Below are 20,977 nucleotides of genomic sequence, written 5' to 3'. Positions count from 1 at the left end.
ATGTTCCAATGTGGGGGGGGGAGAGACTACAAGCTCATTGATGAACATTGTTTCAGGTTCAGTCCCAGGCATCTCCAATGAAAGGATCTCAAGTAGCAGAGGAAGATCTCTGCCTTAGACATTGGAGAATGGCTGCCAGTTTAGAGTAGGCAGACCTGGGTTACATGGACCAAAGGCAGAGCTTGGAAAAGTTACTTTTTTGAACTACAACTCCCATCAGCCCCAGCCAGCATGGCCACTAGATTGGTTGATGGGAGTTGTAGTTCAAAAAAGTAACTTTTCCAAGCTCTGACCAAAGGTTTGACTTGATGTAAGGTAGCTTCATTGTTTATGGGCACATCTGAGCGCAGATGAGGCTCTGGATCACAGCATAGATTCCTAGAACATTAAAGGGCACTGAAAAAAAGATTCCGTTTCACTTCCAGTTAGCATAGAGAAATATATAGCAGATAGGAGCAAAGTCTGGCAGTTCAATTGGGTTGTGCTCTTAGAAATGTGCTACAGTAAACAACACAATTATATAAGCCTAAGAATTGCTTTAGGCAACTTTATTACACTTGGAAGTGGACAGGGTGAAAGTGGGAGAGGGTAAATTCAGCAAAGTCAAAAGCTAAGGCTTTGATGCTACTATTCAAGTTTAGCTACAAACACTTTTTTAATAACCCATATGAACAGACTACCTCAGCACTTCCATTTTATAGAGTACACAACTGCAAAAATAGAAGCATCCTATTTATTTACAATATATATATATATATATATATATATATTCATACACAAATGAAACTTTTCCTAAAATACAACACAACTGCATAGATTCTTTTTGTTGTTGTTGTGTAAAAAAAAATCAGACTTGGGGATATATACAGCATGTGAGTATCAAGGTCCCACCAGCCCTGTGTTTAACAACATCACTCAGTGTTATCTTCATATTTGATAATAGAAGGCCTTACACTGAGAAACAATGAACATATTCAGTTTAAGAAACTAAAACAAAAGGAAACACTTTCCTTATTCCAAGCACTCTTAGGAATGCTCATTTCTGAACAAAGGAAGATCCCTGGACAGAGGAGATCTGAGAGGCTTTTAAAAAGTCATCTAAGCAAATTCATTCTGTTGTGGCATTGTCCAAAGTGTATCAGAAAGAAGTTTGTGGAACTGGGACCAAGGAAAGACATACATAATATGCATGTCTTAGTTTCATCTGGATTGTATTTGGTTTTCAAGCAATAGTGCAATATCATATGGAATGCAACTGGGAGTAGTTTTGCTATCCATTGCTTTTCCCCTCCCCTTATCTTCCTCCCCACCCACCCCAAGTATTGTGATGGGAAAATGTGATATTCCTGTAATTCCATTACCCGGGGTGGAGTGGTGAGATAATTGGGATCTTCTACAGTAATTGCACCTGTCCTGTGCTATAAGCTAAGGTTGGACAAGGCCCTTATAGTAAGTTCTTACACCCTGCTAAATCAGGCCCAAAGTCCATCTAGTCAAGCATCCTGTTTCCCACAATGGGCAATTAAATGCATCCAGGACACAACCCCACCCCCCAAATGCAAGTAATGAAAGCAGCAGCCCTCTCTTGCTGTTTGCCCTTCAATGGTCCGTCTCAGAACATGGACTTTCTATTTAGTTATTATGGCTAGCAGCTGTTGAATTTTCCTAATCCCCTTTTCAAACCATCTAAGGGCAGTATCCAACTTGTCCCATTAGCACAAGGATTTCTACTTGCAAAATGGCACTTCCCTCCTCCTCCCAAAATCTGTTTTGGCAGGTTGCAGGAACTCCTAGAACAGATTTGGGGCTAGGAGAAGAAAGTCCTGCTCTGCAAATGGAAATCCTTGTGCTGATGGGACCAAGATTTAGTGCTGCTTTGCATACAACCCCAAGTTAAAAACATAGCTCCTGGTCAATATCAAAAGCTGTAAAGGAAGGGCAGGAAAGGAGTAAATTGAGGCTGGTGAAGGAAGCCAAAAAGCTAGAATTGTGACTTCTTGTCTTTGAAATTTTGCTATAGCTTTAATTACAGTTATTGTTAATAATAATAAAGAAACCTTGGGCAATGAATTCATGAACTGGATGGTATGGCTTTGCCTGTAGTGTAAAATGCCACTGCAAAAATTAGTGATTCCCAAACTAAGGGGAACCAACTATCATTTAACATTGAGAACACTTCTGTCAATTTCATCTCATGACCCTGAGACTTACCCCCCCCGCAACACCTTGTGTGCTTATTACTGTCCATTGCTTATCCATTTGGTAATTTATCTACACAATATTATGGTGAATCTCAAGATAGTTTCTAGGAATCACCAGCCCGTTTTACATTAGGATTTTTTTGTTTGGTTTTAAGACAAAAACAAAATCTGGCACACAGTTTCACTTGTCAGTTCAAATCCAGCAGAAATTCATTTTTGTACCATTCTTAACAACAATCTAATGGACAAAATGCTGGACTTCAACTGGAGACCTAAGATCAAATCCTTGCTCAGCCATGAACAATTCATTCTCTCTCTCGGCCTCAGTTCTGCATCTGTAAAATGAGAGTATTACTGATCTACTTTCACAATGTGGTTTTGAACAGAAACAAAATATTATTTGTAAAGCACTTTGCAGACATGATAAATAATATGACATTCTAAAGTCCTACACTTTCCCCAAAGAGGCAAAATATTTATAAAAGCAGTTATGAAATAGTACTGATTAAATATGTACAGTGTATCATTTGACTTTTGGTTAAAAAATGTACAGGTGGCTGAATATCAGTAGGATAATTATTCCAGAGGCTGAACTGGATAAAACACACACTGGTTGATCCCAAGGGTGGATAATAATGATCCTGAAATTCTCATTACAGAACAGTGCAAGGAGAATAATAATTTAAAAAAGGGGGGGAAAACATGCTTCTATAGTTGATAACAGGCACTGAAATAATTCAGGCTACCATCGAGACAGCATGTAGACATGCTCTGCGCATACACAAGAGTGTGCTTGCTTCCACTTTTTTCAGTGGCCACAGATCCTTCCACTGTATTGGAGGCTAGTCTCTTGAGTTTTGGCAGCAGCTTGTCAGGTTGTGTACAGGCCTCAGCTCTGCATATGCAGAAAGATAATCCCATGACCCTTCAGATTGCAGTCAGTTACAACTTTCTCTTTGTTTGTTCCAGAACAAGTCTCTGCTGCGTGGACACTTGCTGGAGAACAAAGTGTCTCCTATTTCTTTGCCATGTTACATAGATTTGCTTGAGACAGTTTTCAAATTGTGTTTTCCTGCATGACACTGAGATGGTACTTGTGAAGACTACTTGGGAAGTCTCTTTCACTGCTTGATTAGTACTCATCCTTGCTGGCATCCTCTCATTTTTTGTTGTTTTAGTACTCTGTTCTTGTGATGTGTCTGTGTATATACATATTGGGGGTGGCATTCAATGTTACTCCTACTCAGATTAGAACTACGGTCAATAATTTCAGTGGGTCTACTCTGAGTAGGATTTGGCACTGAGATTTATCTATCTCACATTACAATCACCCTGGAACCTGGTTTCTTTCATTGCAGTGCCTGAAAACCTACATCCACGAGAAACTATCTCAATGCAAGAGGAAAACCTGGTGCAGCTGCTTGAGGAAATACCTTGGGGCTTTTAAACCTATAAAGAGTTTAAACTTCCTTTTATAAAACAAATCTGGGGGCTCTGCAAAAGGGCCAAGAAAAGGGATTTCAAAGAGGCATAGTTAAGCAGAATTATACACAAACACAGTAAATAAAACCAAGCAGTCAAGTGATTTCCATCCAGACTCATCCCTGCTTGGAAACTGAAATCAATTTAAGCTGATCGTTACTAACTTCAGTCTCATTGATTTCAATACGGTTACTCTATGCATGACTAAGGCTGCAATCCTGCATCCTGTTACTTGGGAGTAAGCCCTACTGAGCTCAATGGGAATTATGTCTGAGTAGACACATCTAGGTTTATGCTGAAAGTCTGGAATCAACACAATGATTCTAGACTAATACTTCAAAGCAGGTCTATTGGAAATAATGGAGAACCCCCAAAACAATTGGTCACATCCACGCCATACATTTAAATCACATGGCTTCCCCCAAAGAATCCTGGGAACTATAGTTTACCTGTCACAGAACTACAACTCTCAGCACCCTCAACAAACTAAAGTTTCTATAGCGTGGATGTGACCAAAGGCCATAGAATTGCAGTGTGGTCTGGTTTTAGAGATCAATTTGACTTATCTCCATTTGTTCCTGGAAAGGACAGAGAGATTCTCACAACCTGCTTTAGAGTCCCATGTGTCTTAACTAGTTCTTGGTAGGGGGAACTGGTCCTATTCTACTCTCTCCATAGTTATTATTTATTTACAGTATTTATGTGCAATTTTTCAACTTTAAAAAGTTTTTGGAATAGTTCATAAATAGATTAAAATCAATATAAACTGTTAACCCCTTTTAAAAATACTTAAAACCTATCCAAGCCACCCCAGCCTAATACATAATAAATCAGAATTTAGCTTAGACCAACCAACAAAAGACTCATCCTTAAAGTACCTATCTCCCAAAAGCTTATCATATGTCCTCACCAGGCTCCGAAGAAAGAGAAAGAGTAGAGGGAGAAGCGGAGTAGTCCTCAAGAGTTTGGGGCTACCTCAGAAAAAGTCCTGCTCCTAGTTGAAGATAACCGCATTTATCAGAATGGATGAAACCCAGAGCAGGGATTTATATGTCTAAAACAGCACCTTGAACTTGATTAATCAATGTAGCTATTTTAAAATCACCGTAACATGACCATTCTGCCTAGTGCCTGGCCACATCTGCACTAGACATTAAAAGCACTATTATGCCACATTAAACAGTCATACCTTCCCCCAAAGAATCCTGGGAACTGTAGTTTGTTAAGGGTGCTGAGAATTGTTAGGAGACTCCCTATTCCCTTCACAGAGCTACAATTCCCTGAGTAGTTTAACAATTAGTCCCTCTTTCAAGGGAACTCTGGGAATTGTAGTTCTGGTAAAAGTGGCATAACAGTGCTTTCAGTAGCTTGACCGTAGCATTCTGTTCAGGTTGAAATTTCTTGTCTGTCTTCAAGGGTAGAGCACATTACATGAATAATGTAGAATCATAGAGTCCTCTGGTGTTCAACTGGCGAGTCGGGACTCATCACTGGATCACAACCAGATTTAAGGTAGTTTCAACAGCAGCACTACCACCATACAAATATATGGTAAAAAAATAGAAGAAATTGGTAACCAAATGCATGTTTGGATTAAAGGTGGGTCTGAGTCTGAAAATGCTGAAGGCTGCTGATTGGACTCCCATAAGAGCTCCCATAAAGCCAGTCATCAGAATGGATGCTGACAGTGGGTAGATGCAGATATTCAATTTACTGCACATCTTCACTTGATGTGTGGTAAAATTCTCAACAATCAACTGGCTTACTACATCGTCATATGCACACTGTGTTAACTTCTCAGTTGGCAACTGGTGGCCTATATCTACTCTGTCTTAGCAGTCGTCTCTCACAAAACTCCTTTCTCCCTCATCAGGCTGAGAGCTTTCCCTTCACTTGTCCTCCAAGGTCTTCTCTCCCTACATCTGCTGTCAGGTGCAGACAGAAGTATGGACTGGTGAGCTTTAGAGCCCTGTGCACCCTGAATGCTGTAGTCCACTGCTCTATAACATACACCCCCCCCACACACAAACTCAAACTGGGAAATACACATGTCAGAACTTCTCACCAATTCTGTAAAATTCTCATAAATTCTGAAAAGGCAATGAAATTCTGAAAAAGCCATTTGTGACAGATGTAAAAGATGTTTTCAAATAACTGCCACCTCACCTATTTAGCTGAGACAAGCTCCTGCTTTGTCTGTGCTCATTCTGTTTCATAACAGGGTGGGATCCCACTTTTAAACTGCTGGGTCAAAGTCTAGGCAAATCTTTTCTTCTTTTCTAGTATATCCGTCCAGCAGTTTGCTACACCAACTGCTCATTAAGAAGTCATCATCTCTGCAGCTCCAGACTGAAACCAACAATTCTGTAATTGCCAGCCACCTACCCTATCAATGTATTTACATCCCCAGGGGACATCTATTTGGACACTAACCATTTCTTCAAACAAAACATGCATGTTTGAAACTACCATGAATACTAACAAACCTGAATGTACAAAGACAACTCCCAGTAGAGGTAACCTACTAAGACTAAATTGTATACAGGCTTTGTTCATTGATACCAAAGACCCTATAGATTTCATCTGTAACCTAATGCTAGGTTATTTATCCATTAACCACACTGCTGTACCAGCACAACCAGGTAGAGGCAAAGTTATCTCAAGGGAATGAGTGCTAAGTTTAATCACGGATGGTTAACCGATAGTTGAAAACAAACTGATATATTTGCAAGTATATAACTTCAGTTATTTAGTGTCAGTTACCACATACAGATTGCCTATGACCAATGGACAAACCTATCAGTATGTAAAAATTGTACTGACCACCATCATAAACTTAATACTGATGGAGTAGCTTGCGGGAACATGGAAAATAACATGAAAAATAAAATAAAATAAAATGTCTCCTGCAGGACATTGCATCCTACTGGTATTTCATTATTTTGATTTGGCGAAGGAAACTCACAAAGCATGGATGGACATTTTGACAAAATGGGATAATGGTGATTTTGTTGAGTAGCAAAATGGAAATGTATTCTTCTTAATGTCCCATTAACTTCAGTGGCCTTCATCAGTGTCTCCTTAATGCACCCAGTCATAGATGACGAGAGGAATGCTCACCAAGGAAAACAATATCCCTAATGCCAAAAAGAGAGAGGCCTGGAACCAAAATGAGAAAAGTATTTCAGCTAGCAGAACTTATTTTCGTGAAGAGGTTACCAAATGAGAATGGGCTTCAAAGCTAAGCAGAAAGATCTTAATGGTAAAGGTAAAGACAAACTGACTGTGCACTGAATTGCCAATTTTGCAATTAACGTCATAGAAACCTTATTCCACGTTGTCTTTGAGTGTTCTCTATATGATGATATTCGTTCTAAATTTATAACTCCTATTATAAATAAATTTCCTTATAAACCGCTTGACCGCTTACTCTTTTATCTTCTGTCAGCGGCTAGCAGGGATACTACCTTGCTAGTAGCTAAATATATTTTTGCGGCCCAATCAGCTCGGAGGGTATCTATCCCTTCAGATGTTCCCACTACTCCATAGTTTTATAATTGTTTTATTGTTACATAGTTTTTACTGTTTTATTATGATTGTTCCCGCTACTCCATGTAACTGTTTTATTGTTCCATAGTTTTCTACTGTTTTATTTATTATGGTTGTGTCTTTGTACTTTTGTTGTAATTGTTCATGGCTTTATACATGGATGTTCTGGTCTACGACCGTAGCAATAAAGATGATGATGATGCTAATTTTGCCAGATTTTCATGGAGTTGCATTTCATACTACATTTGAGCACCTACATTTGAGGGAACTGATGTTGAACACAAGCCATGTCTTGAATGAACCAGTCAGGATCCCACCCGACCCAGAGCAGACCTCCTCAGAGGAAGAGAAATGGGACCCTGCAGAGAACCCCACTTCAGCTGAGGATCTAGAAGAACCTGCTATAGCCCCAAGGCAGCCTGAATTTTGTCTCAAGGATGTCTTGTTTTGGCCCTCTGACCATACCCCAAGCCCTATCTTGATCATTGATTTTCCCCTTTCAGTCCTTAGGCAGCAGATCTAATGGAATGCCCAGAGTTAACACAGTAACACCATCTGGCTACCAAGAGGCTCTTTTGCCTGGTTTCTTCTTGGGACGAAGGATATACCTGGGAGGAGGAAGATTCAGCTGCAAACAGCAGATGACCAGGAAGAGCAGTAGCTGGAAGTGAGGATATAAGCCTCAGTCCCCTTTGGACCTTCCTGGTTTTACATCTCCCTGCTGAGCTCCAGCTCCTTGTCATAAGAACAGCCCTACTGGATCAGGTCAAGGGAGCATGTAGTTCAGCACTGTGAGTGGCCAATGAGATGCCTCAGAAGCCCACAAGCAGAACCTGAGTTCTCCCCACCTGTGATTATCAGCAACTGGTATTCAACAGTGGAGTAGAATATAACCATCATGGCAAGTAGCCACTGATAGTCTTGTCCTTCATGAATTTGCCTAATCCTCTTTTAAAGCCATCCAAATTGGGTTTAAATTATCAAGCTCGAGTCCCCTGCCTTCCATGTGTTCGGGAGAAGCTACTCCACCCTGGGATTGTGTGTTTGATGAAGGATGGGATAAGAATAACTCAGTAAATAGAATAATAGAATAAATAGAATAATGTCTGCTCTATGCTCATAGATTCCCACTGTGATTGAAACATCTGCATGTCTAAGGTTCTCACACACAGAGTGGGCTCCTTCCCTCCCAGTGCATATATAATAGGGGATGAGGCTGATGGGGACATGATAGCAGGGACAGAGCCTCCTGCACTGCACAATGTTAACTGTGTGATTTGGAATATCCACCTGCTGATTTATTCCTTCCATAGGCACAATTCAGGTAAAGGGCTCTTCAACCCGTCTTTCAGCCTAACCTATCTTACAGGGTTGCTGTGAGAATAAAATTGGTAGGGGGAAAACCATATTTGTATACTCGTGCTCCTTGGGAGAAAAGTGGGATATAAATGTAATCACAAACAATTAACCCTCTCCACCACCTAGTAAGAACAGCAAGACTTTGGCCCATGGTTTCTTAGTATGATACTGTTACATCTGAACTGGTTCTCTTTGACTAGGTCATCAGTAGTACAAACACCCTGACCAGTGCAGGAGACTTTGAGATGCCAATGTGCATTATTTTCTAATCATGGATCTGTCCTCTCCTTCTGCTGAAATGAATGAGGGAACTTCCATTTTGTACTGGAGCATGACTGGGGCTCTTTGAAAGAGGTGAAAACCTTAAAATAAAGGTTTTATACTTTGGGAGGCCTACAGTTTTAGGTTTGGTTTAGGGAGGGTTACTATGACAAAGCTCAAGAACCTCTGATCTGATGAAACTTACCCAAATCCTCTGAATCAGCTTTGATCCATCTTGGTGGGTGATTTTTAAATAAAGTGATGATGGGAGAATAAAAATCAGCATATTGGCAGAAGTTACCCCTGTGGCAATCAGAGACATGAATTTAGTTACACCAGATGAGTTTAAGCCAGCTGCAAGAAAAAACATTTAATCAAATATAATTTGAATACTGTACCTACAACTCCAAAAATATCCTCCATGTAAGGTATGAAAATAACTAACAAGTTAATGATCGCCAAAAGGATCAAAGTAACCACAACATGACGGCATAAGTGAAATTTAGTTTTTCTGGCAAGCTCAAATATAGAAGAGCGCACCTGTAGAGGGAAAAAAAGAGAACTCTTTCAGATATAGTTTGCATATGGAATTCTTCCTAATTTGCTTTTGTATGTGCACTTAGATTTGTTTGATTCAAAAGTCACTCCAGAGGACTTAGACATGGTAATTGGGGTGGGTGGTGTGGGGGCGGTGTGTGTGTGTGTGTGTGTGTGAGAGAGAGAGAGAGAGAGAGAGAGAGAGAGAGAGAGAGAGAGAGCATTATCTGCATCTCCAGCAGATGCTATTTCATTTCAGCTGCAGGCTGTGTGTGTGTGTGTGTGTGTGTGTGTGTGTGTGTGTGTGTGTGTGTGTGTGTGTGTGTGTGTGTGTGAGAGAGAGAGAGAGAGAGAGAGAGAGAGAGAGAGCATTATCTGCATTTCCAGCAGATGCTATTTCATTTCAGCTGCAGGCTTTTAAAGTTAACATTATTTGTTCTAGTGTCAAAATTAATTACTCTTCTGCCAGGGTGAATTTCATCCTTTCTCTAACAGCTTAGAAAATCAGACTCATGACAAGAAAGGGGATTTTCTTGGCAGTTTTCCTGCACCAAAATATGTCATATTTCTGCCTTCTGATTACTATTGGAGCTCACAATGTGGCATGGAATGATGGCCACTAGAGCCAGGAATTCACAGGAACCGTCCTGCATTTCATCTGGAGATTCCGTACAGTACGCTTCTATTCCCAACTTGACCTTTGCACTACACCATTAATAACCACCAACTCTCCACAAAGAGTTTGGGCAGCCAAAGTGTACCCTCTTGATATCATTGGACCACCATGATCCCGGACCTTTGCCTATGCTAGCTGGAGCTGACAAGAGTTGAGTCCAATCACATCTGGAGGGCACCATGTTTACTACATCTGCTCTCTAGGCCCAAGTGATGATTCTAGAATGCTTCTCCACAAGAGGTTCCCATGTTCCTGTTCCAGCACTTTAGCATCAAGAGAAAGCACAAGGAGTAGTCCCTCTAGGAGAAAGGACAATATATGACAGGCAGGGAGAATTTCCACACAGCCTTGAGGGTTCTATGCCTCCTGAGCGTATCCACTCTCTGAAGTGTGGTTGGGGAAAGGAACAATGCCAGTTGCGAGCAGGTGTAATGGGGATCAATTATGTACCAGATGAAATTCATGGACTGAAAAAATCTGAACCCCATAAATGTTGCTTGATGAAGGTGGAAATTGTCAGCTGCTGCTGGAGTTCATCTTACTGTTATTTTGTCAGGCTTGAGTTTGAACAAAAATATCTCAAGCACTGCTATTGTTTACTTGTACTTTTGTTTGGAAGGGGGAGTTGAGTTTAAACTGTAGTCCACCTTCAACAGGCTGACATCTAAATGAATACAAAGGGCTGTGATTGCTGTGCCTAGGAAATGGTAATATATTGCCAAATGAACAGGAGATTCTGACTTACAGTGAAAAACAACACTGGGACTGTGAGAATGACTGCCGCGATGACAGCAACACGAACTGTTAAGACGAGGATGTCATCTTTACTCTGATACTTGTGAAGCAGATCTGACTGCACAGTTTCTGTAAGGAAGACAAAGAGAGAACTGTTCCAGCAATTAGACAAATTAATTCATAGAAGCTGTCACTTAGCAAGAGCCATCTCAAACAACAAATGATTCATCTGCGGGCAATAGGGCTGGTGATGAAGCAGGATGAATTGAAAACAACATTTTAACCTCTGCTCCAGTGAACCTTGAAGATCAAATTCAGGCTGAAACATGAGGGACACTTGCCTGGGACGAAGTACCATTAAATTTGTGGAGTTTAGACTTCCGGGAAGGGTGACTTAGCCTGTGCCTGCTTTTGAGACGGGCTCCTGCCTCAAAAGAAGCTTATTCAGATATATCAGTCAGATTTTTTTTTTTTTGACTGATTAAACTTCTCCCGGGTAGGGAGAAACGAAGAGATTAACCTCAAAGCCTATTTTTGTTGGGACGACCAGATCTCATTAATTTATGGGACGAGGTCCAGCCGACGAAGGTGGGACGGATTTTCAACAACAAGCTCTATCTGATAAAGCGAACGTTCATCTTATCTTCTAAGAGAGAACGCACTAACAGGCAAGCACCCTTCTTTCTATATTTTTCTTTTACTTGACTTAAATTGTTGCTGTTTAAAAGAGATTTGCCAGATTGATCGGTTTTTGACATCTCACTGGGGAGCCATAACTTCTCTCTGCTACTCACTAATTAATAGCTTATCTCTGTTTTTGTTGCAAAAAGCTGTCCTGGATTTGCATTCTAAAGATATACACAGAAGAGGGATTTCTATTCCAGATTTTTATTTTGAAGAATATTATATTGTCTGAGACTACTCTCTTTTTGGTCTATTTTATTTTGACGAATCTGTTTCCTGACGACCGCCATTAATTGTTTCGATCCTGGGAACTACATTTTGTTTACTTAAGCATGGAGAGATAAGGCTGTCTGCTCTGTTTATACTGTGATGTCACCAAGTTTGGAGTATTAACCCAATTGTTGCTGAAATAAGAAGTGGTTTTCCTATATTTTTCTTTTAAAATGGCAATTAAGAAAGTGGCTGAGAATCTGGAAATAACTATGTTTCAGAAAATAATGGATGAGATTGAGATAACGAAACAAAACCTGCGACAGGGTTGTAAGGAGCTGAAAATTGAATTGAGTAAAATGAAGCAGGAGATTAAAGATATAGGGGTCCCTGTGAGAGAGGTGACCCTGGAAGGGGTCCCTGTGAGAGAGGAGACCCCGGAGATTGGAACAAACGTGGAACAGGAAAAAGATTTGGAGTCTATGGACTTTAGAAACAAAATCTATTGTTTGGAGACACAGGAGATTAAAGACATAGGGGTCCTTGTGAGAGAGGAGACCCTGGAGACTGGAACAGGGGTCCCTGTGAGAGAGGAGACCCTGGAGACTGGAACAGGGGTCCCTGTGAGAGAGGAGATCCCGGAGATTGGAACAAACGTGGAACAGGAACAAGATTTGGAGTCTATGGACTTTAGAAATAAAATCTATTGTTTGGAACTTAATGTTATCTCTTTTTTTTTTTTAATAATTTTTATTCAAATTTTTCCAAAGACAAACAAAACAAAGTCAAAAAGACATAACAATACATCAACAAAAAAATGAAAATAAAATAGTTGACTTCCGATTTGTCGCAGATCAGCTATAAGTATATAATATACATCAAACCTGTCCCTTAATGTATACATACAGAGTCCCTTTTCTCCATAGGCTGTCTTAATTAATCGTCAAATCCCAGTATCATCATTTTATTTTGATCTTTCAACAAAAAGTCTAAGAGAGGTTTCCATTCCTTAAGAAATGTATCTGTCGATTTTTCTCTAAGTAAACATGTCAATTTATCCATTTCTACTAAGTCCATTAATTTCAATAACCATTCTTCCATTGTTGGTGTTGATTCCATTTTCCACTTTTGTGCATATAATAATCTTGCTGCCGTAATCATATATAATATTATTCTTCCATATTTCTTTTCTATTTGTTTATCCATAAAACCCAATAAGAAAAATTCTGGTTTTGACCGAATATTTATCTTTAGAATTTTTTGCATCTTCCTACCTATCTGTGCCCAAAATAATTTCGCCTTTTTACATGACCACCACATATGATAAAAAGATCCTTCTTGTTGTTTACATTTCCAACAAACATTAGAGACATTACTATACATTTTTGACAGCTTTTCTGGAGTCATGTACCAACGGTACATCATTTTATAAAAATTTTCTTTAAGATTATAACATAATGTAAATTTCAAGCCTTTTTTCCACATATTTTCCCATTGATCCATTTGTATGTTATGACCAAAATTTTTTGCCCACTTTACCATGCACTCTTTTACTTGTTCTTCCTCCATATCCATTTTCAATAAAAGTTTATACATTTTTGCAATTATGTTTTCATCATTTGTACACAAACCTATTTCAAAATCAGATTTATTTATTTCAAACCCATACATTTTCTTGTCCATTTTATATCTTTCTAACAATTGTAAATAGGCAAACCAATGAAAACTATATCCTTCCTTTATCAATTGTTCTCTCTCTTTCATTATGTATTCTCCATGTACATTTTCTAATAGTTCTTGATAAGTTAACCATTTCTCTTTTCCAGACATTTCTCTTCTATAAAAAGCTTCTTGACTTGAGACACATAATGGTATTTTCGAATAAAACCTTGGTTTGTATCTATTCCATATTTTCAACAGAGGACGTCTTATAAAATGATTATTAAAGTCTACATTTACTTTTACTTTGTCATACCATAGATATCCATGCCATCCCCACTTCAGATTGTGGCCCTCCAAATCCAATAGTCTTTTATTCCTCAATAAGATCCATTCCTTTATCCAGACTAAACAGCAGGCAGCAAAATAAAGTCTCAAATTTGGTAATCCCAGTCCTCCTCTTTCTTTAGCGTCTTGAAGTAATTTAAATTTAACTCTTGGTTTTTTTCCTTGCCATACAAATTTAGAAATATCTTTTTGCCATTGTTTAAAAGGTAAATCAGAGGATATTACAGGTATTGTTTGAAACAAAAACATCATTCTCGGTAATACATTCATTTTTATCACAGATATTCTACCCATTAATGACAGTTGTAGTTTATCCCATCTTAGCAAGTCTTTCTTAATCTCTGACCATAATTTTTCGTAATTATTGTGAAACAACTTTGAGTTTTTATTTGTCATGATGATGCCTAGATATTTCAACTTTTTTTCTATTGTAAAATCTGTCTTGTCCATTAACTCTTTCTGTTCCCTTAAAGTTAAATTTTTCACCAACATCTTTGTTTTTTGATTGTTGATCTTAAATCCTGCTAAAGGTCCAAATTCTTTTAATTTGTCCATCAGTATATGAATTCCTTCCAAAGGGTTTTCTAGTACAATTATCAAATCATCAGCAAATGCTCTCAATTTATATTCTTCTTTTTTTATTTTTAATCCCGAAATCCTTTTATCTTGCCTTATATCTCTAAGCAACACTTCTAAAACCAAAATAAATAAAAGGGGAGATAATGGACATCCCTGTCTTGTACCCTTTTGTATTTCACATGAGTCCGTTAAGTCTCCATTAACAATTATCTGGGCCTTCTGTGATGTATAAATCGATCTAATCCATTTTATAAAGTTGTCTCCAAAGTCCATTTGCTCCAAAACCTGGAACATAAATTTCCAATTCAAATTATCAAATGCTTTTTCAGCATCTAAAAAAATCAGAGCTGCTTGTTTATCATTTCGTTGTTCTAAATATTCCAACACATTCAAAACATTCCTGACGTTGTCACGTAATTGTCTTTTAGGTAAAAACCCTGATTGATCTTCCTGAATAAATTGTTGCAATATTATTTTCAATCTTTCAGCCAAAATCATTGTAAAAATTTTATAATCATTGTTCAGTAGAGATATTGGCCGATAATTTTTTGTTTTAGTTAAATCTTGGTCCTCTTTAGGTATTAATGTTATATTAGCATTTTTCCAACTATCCGGTATCTTTCCCTCTTGCAAAATAGAATTCATTGTAGACTGTAAAGGTAGCAGGAGTTCTTCCTCCAAACATTTATAATACATTGCAGATAGCCCATCTGGTCCTGGTGCCTTTCCTAATTTAATTTTATTTATAGCTTCAGATATCTCTCTTGACGTAATAGGGCCATTAATAACTTGTCTCTGAAAATCTGTAATTTTAGGCAAATTCTGTTTAAATAAATACTCTTCTATTTTTTCAGATGGAATTTCTTGACACTTATACAATGTTGAGTAATATTGATGAAAACTCTTTTTAATTTTTACATTGTCTGTCAGCGTCTCATCTCCTTCTTGTATCTTTAAAATAATATTTTTTTGACGTTCTTTTCTTAATTTATATGCTAACCATTTCCCAGGTTTATTTGCAAATTCAAAAGTCCTTTGTTTAGCAAAATTTAATTTCCTTTCAATTTCTCTAACTGTCAACATTGATACTTGCTTCTGTAACATTTTAATTTGATTTACAATAGAAACTTTAGCTGGATTCTTTTTCAATTCTTCCTCTTTTTGTTTTATTTCTTCCAAAATTAATTGCATTTTCTGTTGTTTCTTTTTTTTTAATTCAGAATTACATTTAATAAAGTATCCCCTCATAAATGCCTTACTTGTATCCCAAACAATATTTTCACTTGTTCCTTTATGTAAATTATATTCAAAGAACTCCTTTAATTTCTTCTTACATTCTTGTACTACTTTATCATTCTGTAATAAAGATTCATTTAGTCTCCATCTAAATCCAAGATTTTTTTTTTTTAAAGTTAATATCACAGGATTATGGTCCGAAAAAGTTTTTGGTAATATATCCATTTTAAAAATATCCTTCGCTAAAATTTTTGACATCCAAATCATATCAATCCTCGAAAATGTTTTATGTCTTTCTGAAAAATAAGTAAATTCCTTTGCATTATCATTTATATATCTCCAGGTATCCACCAATTCTAGATGTTCCATGAGTTCAAAACAAATCTTCGGTAATTTACCTTGTGTCTCTTTGATATTTTTTTCAGAAAGCCTATCAATTTTTGGTGAGATTACCCCATTCCAGTCACCCATGACACACCAATGCTCATATGAAAACTCTGACAATTTTTCCATAAGTCCTGTATAAAACCTTGTTTTATCTTCATTGGGGGCATAAATACCCACTATCAAAATGTTTGTACCTTGTAAAGTAATTTCAACCCCCACAAATCTACCACTATCGTCCAATAATACCAATTTAGGAAGCAATTGTGGGTTAATATAGAGAACAACTCCATTTTTTTTTTTTGGTCCAGCTGAAATAAATTCTTCACCCAAATTTTTACAAATCAAATATTTAGAATCTTTCTTCTGAATATGAGTTTCTTGTAGACAAATTATATCCAATTTTAATTTTTTCAAATAATGAAACACTTTCTTTCTCTTCTGCGCCGTGTTGGCTCCATTTATATTCCAAGTTAGGTATTTGTAATCCATCGTTAAGCGTGTATTTTAAAATTTGCCTGATGCTCCTTTTGATCCATCATCTTCCTTCCCCTCCTCTGCGTATCCTTGTTGACTTTGTTTCCCAGGAACTGTATCCATATCTTTGAGTTTATCTTCTTCCATATCTTTTGAAGCTTTTCTCAAGAAGTCCCTTGCTTTTTGAACAGTATTCAATCTATATTTCTGTTGTCTGAATGTAAAAATCACTCCTTCTGGAACGTCCCACCTAAATTGAATTTTGCATTGCTTAAGTTTTTCTGTAAGGAAAGCATATTCTTTTCTCTTACGTAAAAGTCTAATAGGAATTTCCTTCATCACCAGTATTTCCTTACCATCAATTTTAAAGGTATATTTAAAGTGTTGCTGTAAAACCATATCTCTGGTCGTTTTCTTTACGAAGTGAACAAGCACATCTCTTGGAATTTTTTTCATTGTTGCATATCTGGAGTTAATTCTATAAACTTTGTCTATTTCAAATTCCATCCTATCTTCATTCAAGTCCAGAAATTTTACTAAAGCATTAACAATTTTGTCTCTAATGTCTTCACCTGTTTCCTCAGGGATTGCACGGAATCTCAAACAATGCTCTTTATTTCTCATTTCAGTCATAGCTAAATAGTCCAAATTTTTTTCTAGTTCCAGATTTAGTATATCTGTTCTATTCTCCAAGGTTTGTACCTTTTCTTTAGTATTTTTTGCATCCTCCTTTATTTGCCCAATTGTCCCTTTAATCTCATCCACTTGTGTTTTAATATAGTCTTTTATATCTGTCAATTCAATTTTCATTTCCTGTTTAATTTCCTGTTTTATAGCATTAATCCCTTCCATTATTTTTTGAAACATTTCTGGGGGTATATCCTCTTCCTGTGTATCAATAGAACCTCTTCGCCCCTGGGCCTTAGTTGTTTTTTTAGTTGTCATTTTCAAAAAGAGGCCTTTAATTTCTAAAATTAATCACTGTTTCAGAACCTAAGGGCAGTCTATTTCTTCTTTTTTTCCCTCCACCAAAAAGAAGAGTTAATATTCCAGGCCTGTAATTGGAATCCAGCCAGCACAACACAGTCCTTATCTGCATCCAAGAATGCAAAACAATTCTGGTTGCCAAGACTAAACAATTAGTAGCATATACGAGCAGCGGATTCATCCAACAAGAAATAGTCCAAAGAGAAAAATAGTCCAAAATATAATAATTACCTCTCATCCGTTTTTAAACTTTAAAAGTCCAAATTCAAGCCAGCTTTTTGTCGTAGAAAAGTAAATAAGTTGTTTATATTTTCTTTCTTCCTTAATTATATTTAAAAGAGAAAAAGTATGACTCACCCAGGTTTCTCAATTGCTGATTCATAAACAAATCCCTTTTATTGCAGTAATTTAAGCCAAATGATAAGGTTTAGGCAGAAGTGGGCTCGCTGGTTAAGAACGTTTTTTTTTTTAAAAAAAGAAAAAACGCTTCGCTTCATTCCAGTCCAGCTTGCGTGAAAATCCTGACTCCGTCTTCAGCCGATCGGCTTGCCTTCTTATCTCAGGAATTTCCTGATCAATTCCAGCCGCCGACAGCTCAACGAAGTCTTGTGGAAGATCTGATCGGTTCTCCTGTACCTTGGAGAACATCTAAGCCAGTCCAAGATTCCTCTTGGCTGACTTTTAACCTGAAAAAAGCTTCCTCTGAGGCAGAGCTCCCTCAGAGACAATCACCAGCCAGCACCACTTCCCGGAAGTCCCGGAACTTAATGTTATCTCTGAAGAAATTAATGAAGATTCTAGAGATAAAGTTATCAATGGCATGGATAATCTTCTGGACTGGAATGATGTGATGGAGCCCAATATAGAGAAAATCTATGGAATTAACTGCAGCCATGTGACAATGGAAAAACTTTCAAGAGATGACCCAGTGTATGATTTTACAGCAGTATTTCAGCAACCTATTCAGAATGGATGGCAAGAAAATATTTGGGATAGAGGTAATTCCCATCAGACTCTTACTATATGACTATGGCTTTGACAGCAAGATTATTATGGAATACTGATAATGGAAGATTGGATACTGAAATTATTGGACTTAACAAGACTACTGAAGATGGAAGATGGAAAATGGAACTAATAGGGATAATAGAACAATGGCTACTGAAATTATTGAACCTAACAGATTCTGATGTGATGGATTAATTGAAATGTTTATTTTGACTATGGTTATGACAATAAGATTATCATAATTAGTAATGAGATGGATTAATCGATATGCTTATCTGGAAAAAAAATTGATAGATATATTTCTTAAAGAATTGAAACCTCTCTTTGACTTTTTGTGGAAAGAATAAAGTAATGTTTATGAGATTTGATGATTAAGTAAGATAACTACTGGAGGAAAGTGATTTTATAATATGACTTAAGAGACAGGATTGTTATATATTATAGACTTATAACTGATTTGATCTTTGACAAATGGGAAGTCAATATTTTACTCTTTATTTTTTATTTTTGTTTTTTTTTTCTCTTTTTTTCTTTTTGTTTAACTATTTTTGATTTTGTTTTTTGTCTTCGAATGTTTTATGATTTCGTCTTGTATGTTTTATGAAAATCTGAATAAAAATTATTGAAAAAAAAAATTTGTGGAGTTTAGTTGCAAGTGGAGCTAAATTCCTGTGTAGGTGTGGACTGCCAATCTGTTTGGGCCTGAATGTGGGGGAGGGGGATGGGACACACAGAACATTTGCCCCAGTCAGTCCACACTTAGATTGCTAGTAAACAATGCAAAAATAATGGAATTTAAAAATAAATCTATGAAATTATTATAATTCGGGATGATATGACATTTGAAACTGTCATTTAAATCATAAATATAACTGCATTCAAATTATGAGATTAATCTGAAGTCCAGAGATCACCAACCTTTTTGGGTCTGGAGGCACATTTGGAATGTTGAGAGTGCTATGGCCACCCCCTCCTCTGCTTGCTTCTCTCTCACCTCTCCCGGGTCACTACTCCCCTCCCCATGACAAACAGGTGAGCTGCCTCACTCCTTAGTAACAAAATATGCTATGAAAGACATCCAGCACAGTTCTTCACCTTCTTGAGACCATAAAGCATCACTTTTTCCATGGGGCCTGAGTAAAAATTGGAACCAATAGCATTAAAACAGATCCTCTTGGATTTTCATGAGTTTATACAGGGTTCCAAAAAAGCTACCGCGAAATAAAAGCTTACATTGGCAATTGCACAACTGGGGTCCTACTGGGAGAAAGGGCGGGATATAAATCTAATAAATAAATGAAAATAAAGAATAAAAACACACAGATTCAGTGTTTGCCAGAAAAACATTGATCCATGGCCCAGAAACTTGTGGATCATCCTGATTTTACATAGGATGACAACACAACTACCAAATCACAGGGCATGTCTGTGTTGATGGTGGTTTTGAGGGGGGGCCCAAAACTATACAGATCCATGCCTCATGTTCATGGTTTTGCACTATGGCATTGCTGGGATTTATTTATTATTACCTTTATCTCCTGCCCTCCCCCCCCCAAAGGAGACCAAGATGGCAAACAAGCAATAAAACACTAAAAACATCTATTAAATATCTTAAAATCAAAGCATCTTTTAAAAAATCTTAAAAACAACTCCAACACAAATGCAGACTGGAATGTACCAGATCTGTGGTTCTTATAGTTCAGTCAAGGGCAGCAGGTATGGTCTGAATTTATGGTGGTTTGGGAAGAGGGGAGAAGGACCCATGAAAAAATTATGCAGTTTCAAGAGGATCCATTTTACTAGATCTGATTTGTGTATGCTGTGTGTACGTGCCTTCTCTCTCCCTGGCACTCCATTATCTCCCTCCCTCTCGTTTGACACCCCACTTTCTCCCTCCCCCCACATCCCTACCCAAGTTGCTCCATTTTCCTCCCTCTAGTTTTCCAGATCACTCCACTTTCTCTCCTACCCACTCAGTCACTCCACTTTCTGTTCAAATGCTCAGATTATGATCTGAACCTTGAAAAACACAAGAGATAAACGAGGATGTGGGAAAGACTTAAAGCTTCAGTCCTGTGACTCCTAGAAGAACACCCCTGGGGCCCACAGAATCTTGTGGATCTCTGTCTCCTTGGGAGGTGAGAGAGGTCCAACACTGGATGCCTTCTCTGTGAGGCTGAGGAAAGCTCTGCAGCTGGTTTCTCTCTGACATCAGAGATGGTGAAGAGGAAGTGTATTGGGCCTATTGGATGTGTTCTGTGTGATGCTGTTGATCTACAGGATCCGCAGCCCTCCCATTCCCCTGATCTGCCCCTAGAACAGGGAATAAACTACAACAGCTCTGGAGCTAGCATAGTTTTTTCTCTCTCCCATTTGAAATTAATTTTTGGAGAAAAACGGGAACAGGAAAACCAAATGGAAGAGCACTTCCCCCACTTCTCCAAGTCTGGAAAGGCCCTGGAAAATGTCGCTCATCCACCTTCAGCTCTCTCTTTACTCCGCCTTTTGGATTGCTTTGTCAGTGTTACTGCAGAGGCATGGATTTGTGCTAGCAATCTAGCCTTTGCCCGCTGTGGTTTGCTTTCCAGGAAGGAAATAGCCCAAA

The 20,977-nt window shown here is 37.9% G+C and overlaps 1 protein-coding gene across 1 annotated transcript in view; it reads right to left on the bottom strand.

The window, feature by feature from the left end:
• Positions 1 to 798: 798 nt before the first annotated feature.
• SLC38A1 (solute carrier family 38 member 1) overlaps positions 799 to 20,977 on the bottom strand; it is an 83,589-nt gene continuing 63,410 nt past the window's right edge. The window contains exons 13-16 of the mRNA XM_061639883.1: positions 10,811 to 10,929; positions 9,251 to 9,392; positions 9,058 to 9,155; positions 799 to 6,842 (exon numbers count right to left, since the gene is read on the bottom strand). Of these exons, the coding sequence (XP_061495867.1) occupies positions 6,765 to 6,842; positions 9,058 to 9,155; positions 9,251 to 9,392; positions 10,811 to 10,929 (437 nt within the window). The 3' untranslated portion in view covers positions 799 to 6,764. The remainder of the gene's footprint in view (positions 6,843 to 9,057; positions 9,156 to 9,250; positions 9,393 to 10,810; positions 10,930 to 20,977) is intronic.

The sequence above is a fragment of the Rhineura floridana genome, chromosome 8 (assembly GCF_030035675.1).
Source record: "Rhineura floridana isolate rRhiFlo1 chromosome 8, rRhiFlo1.hap2, whole genome shotgun sequence".
Classification (NCBI taxonomy): Eukaryota; Metazoa; Chordata; class Lepidosauria; order Squamata; family Rhineuridae; genus Rhineura; species Rhineura floridana.
The sequence above is the reverse complement of the archived record's forward strand: the minus strand, read 5'-3'. Positions and strand labels throughout refer to the sequence as shown.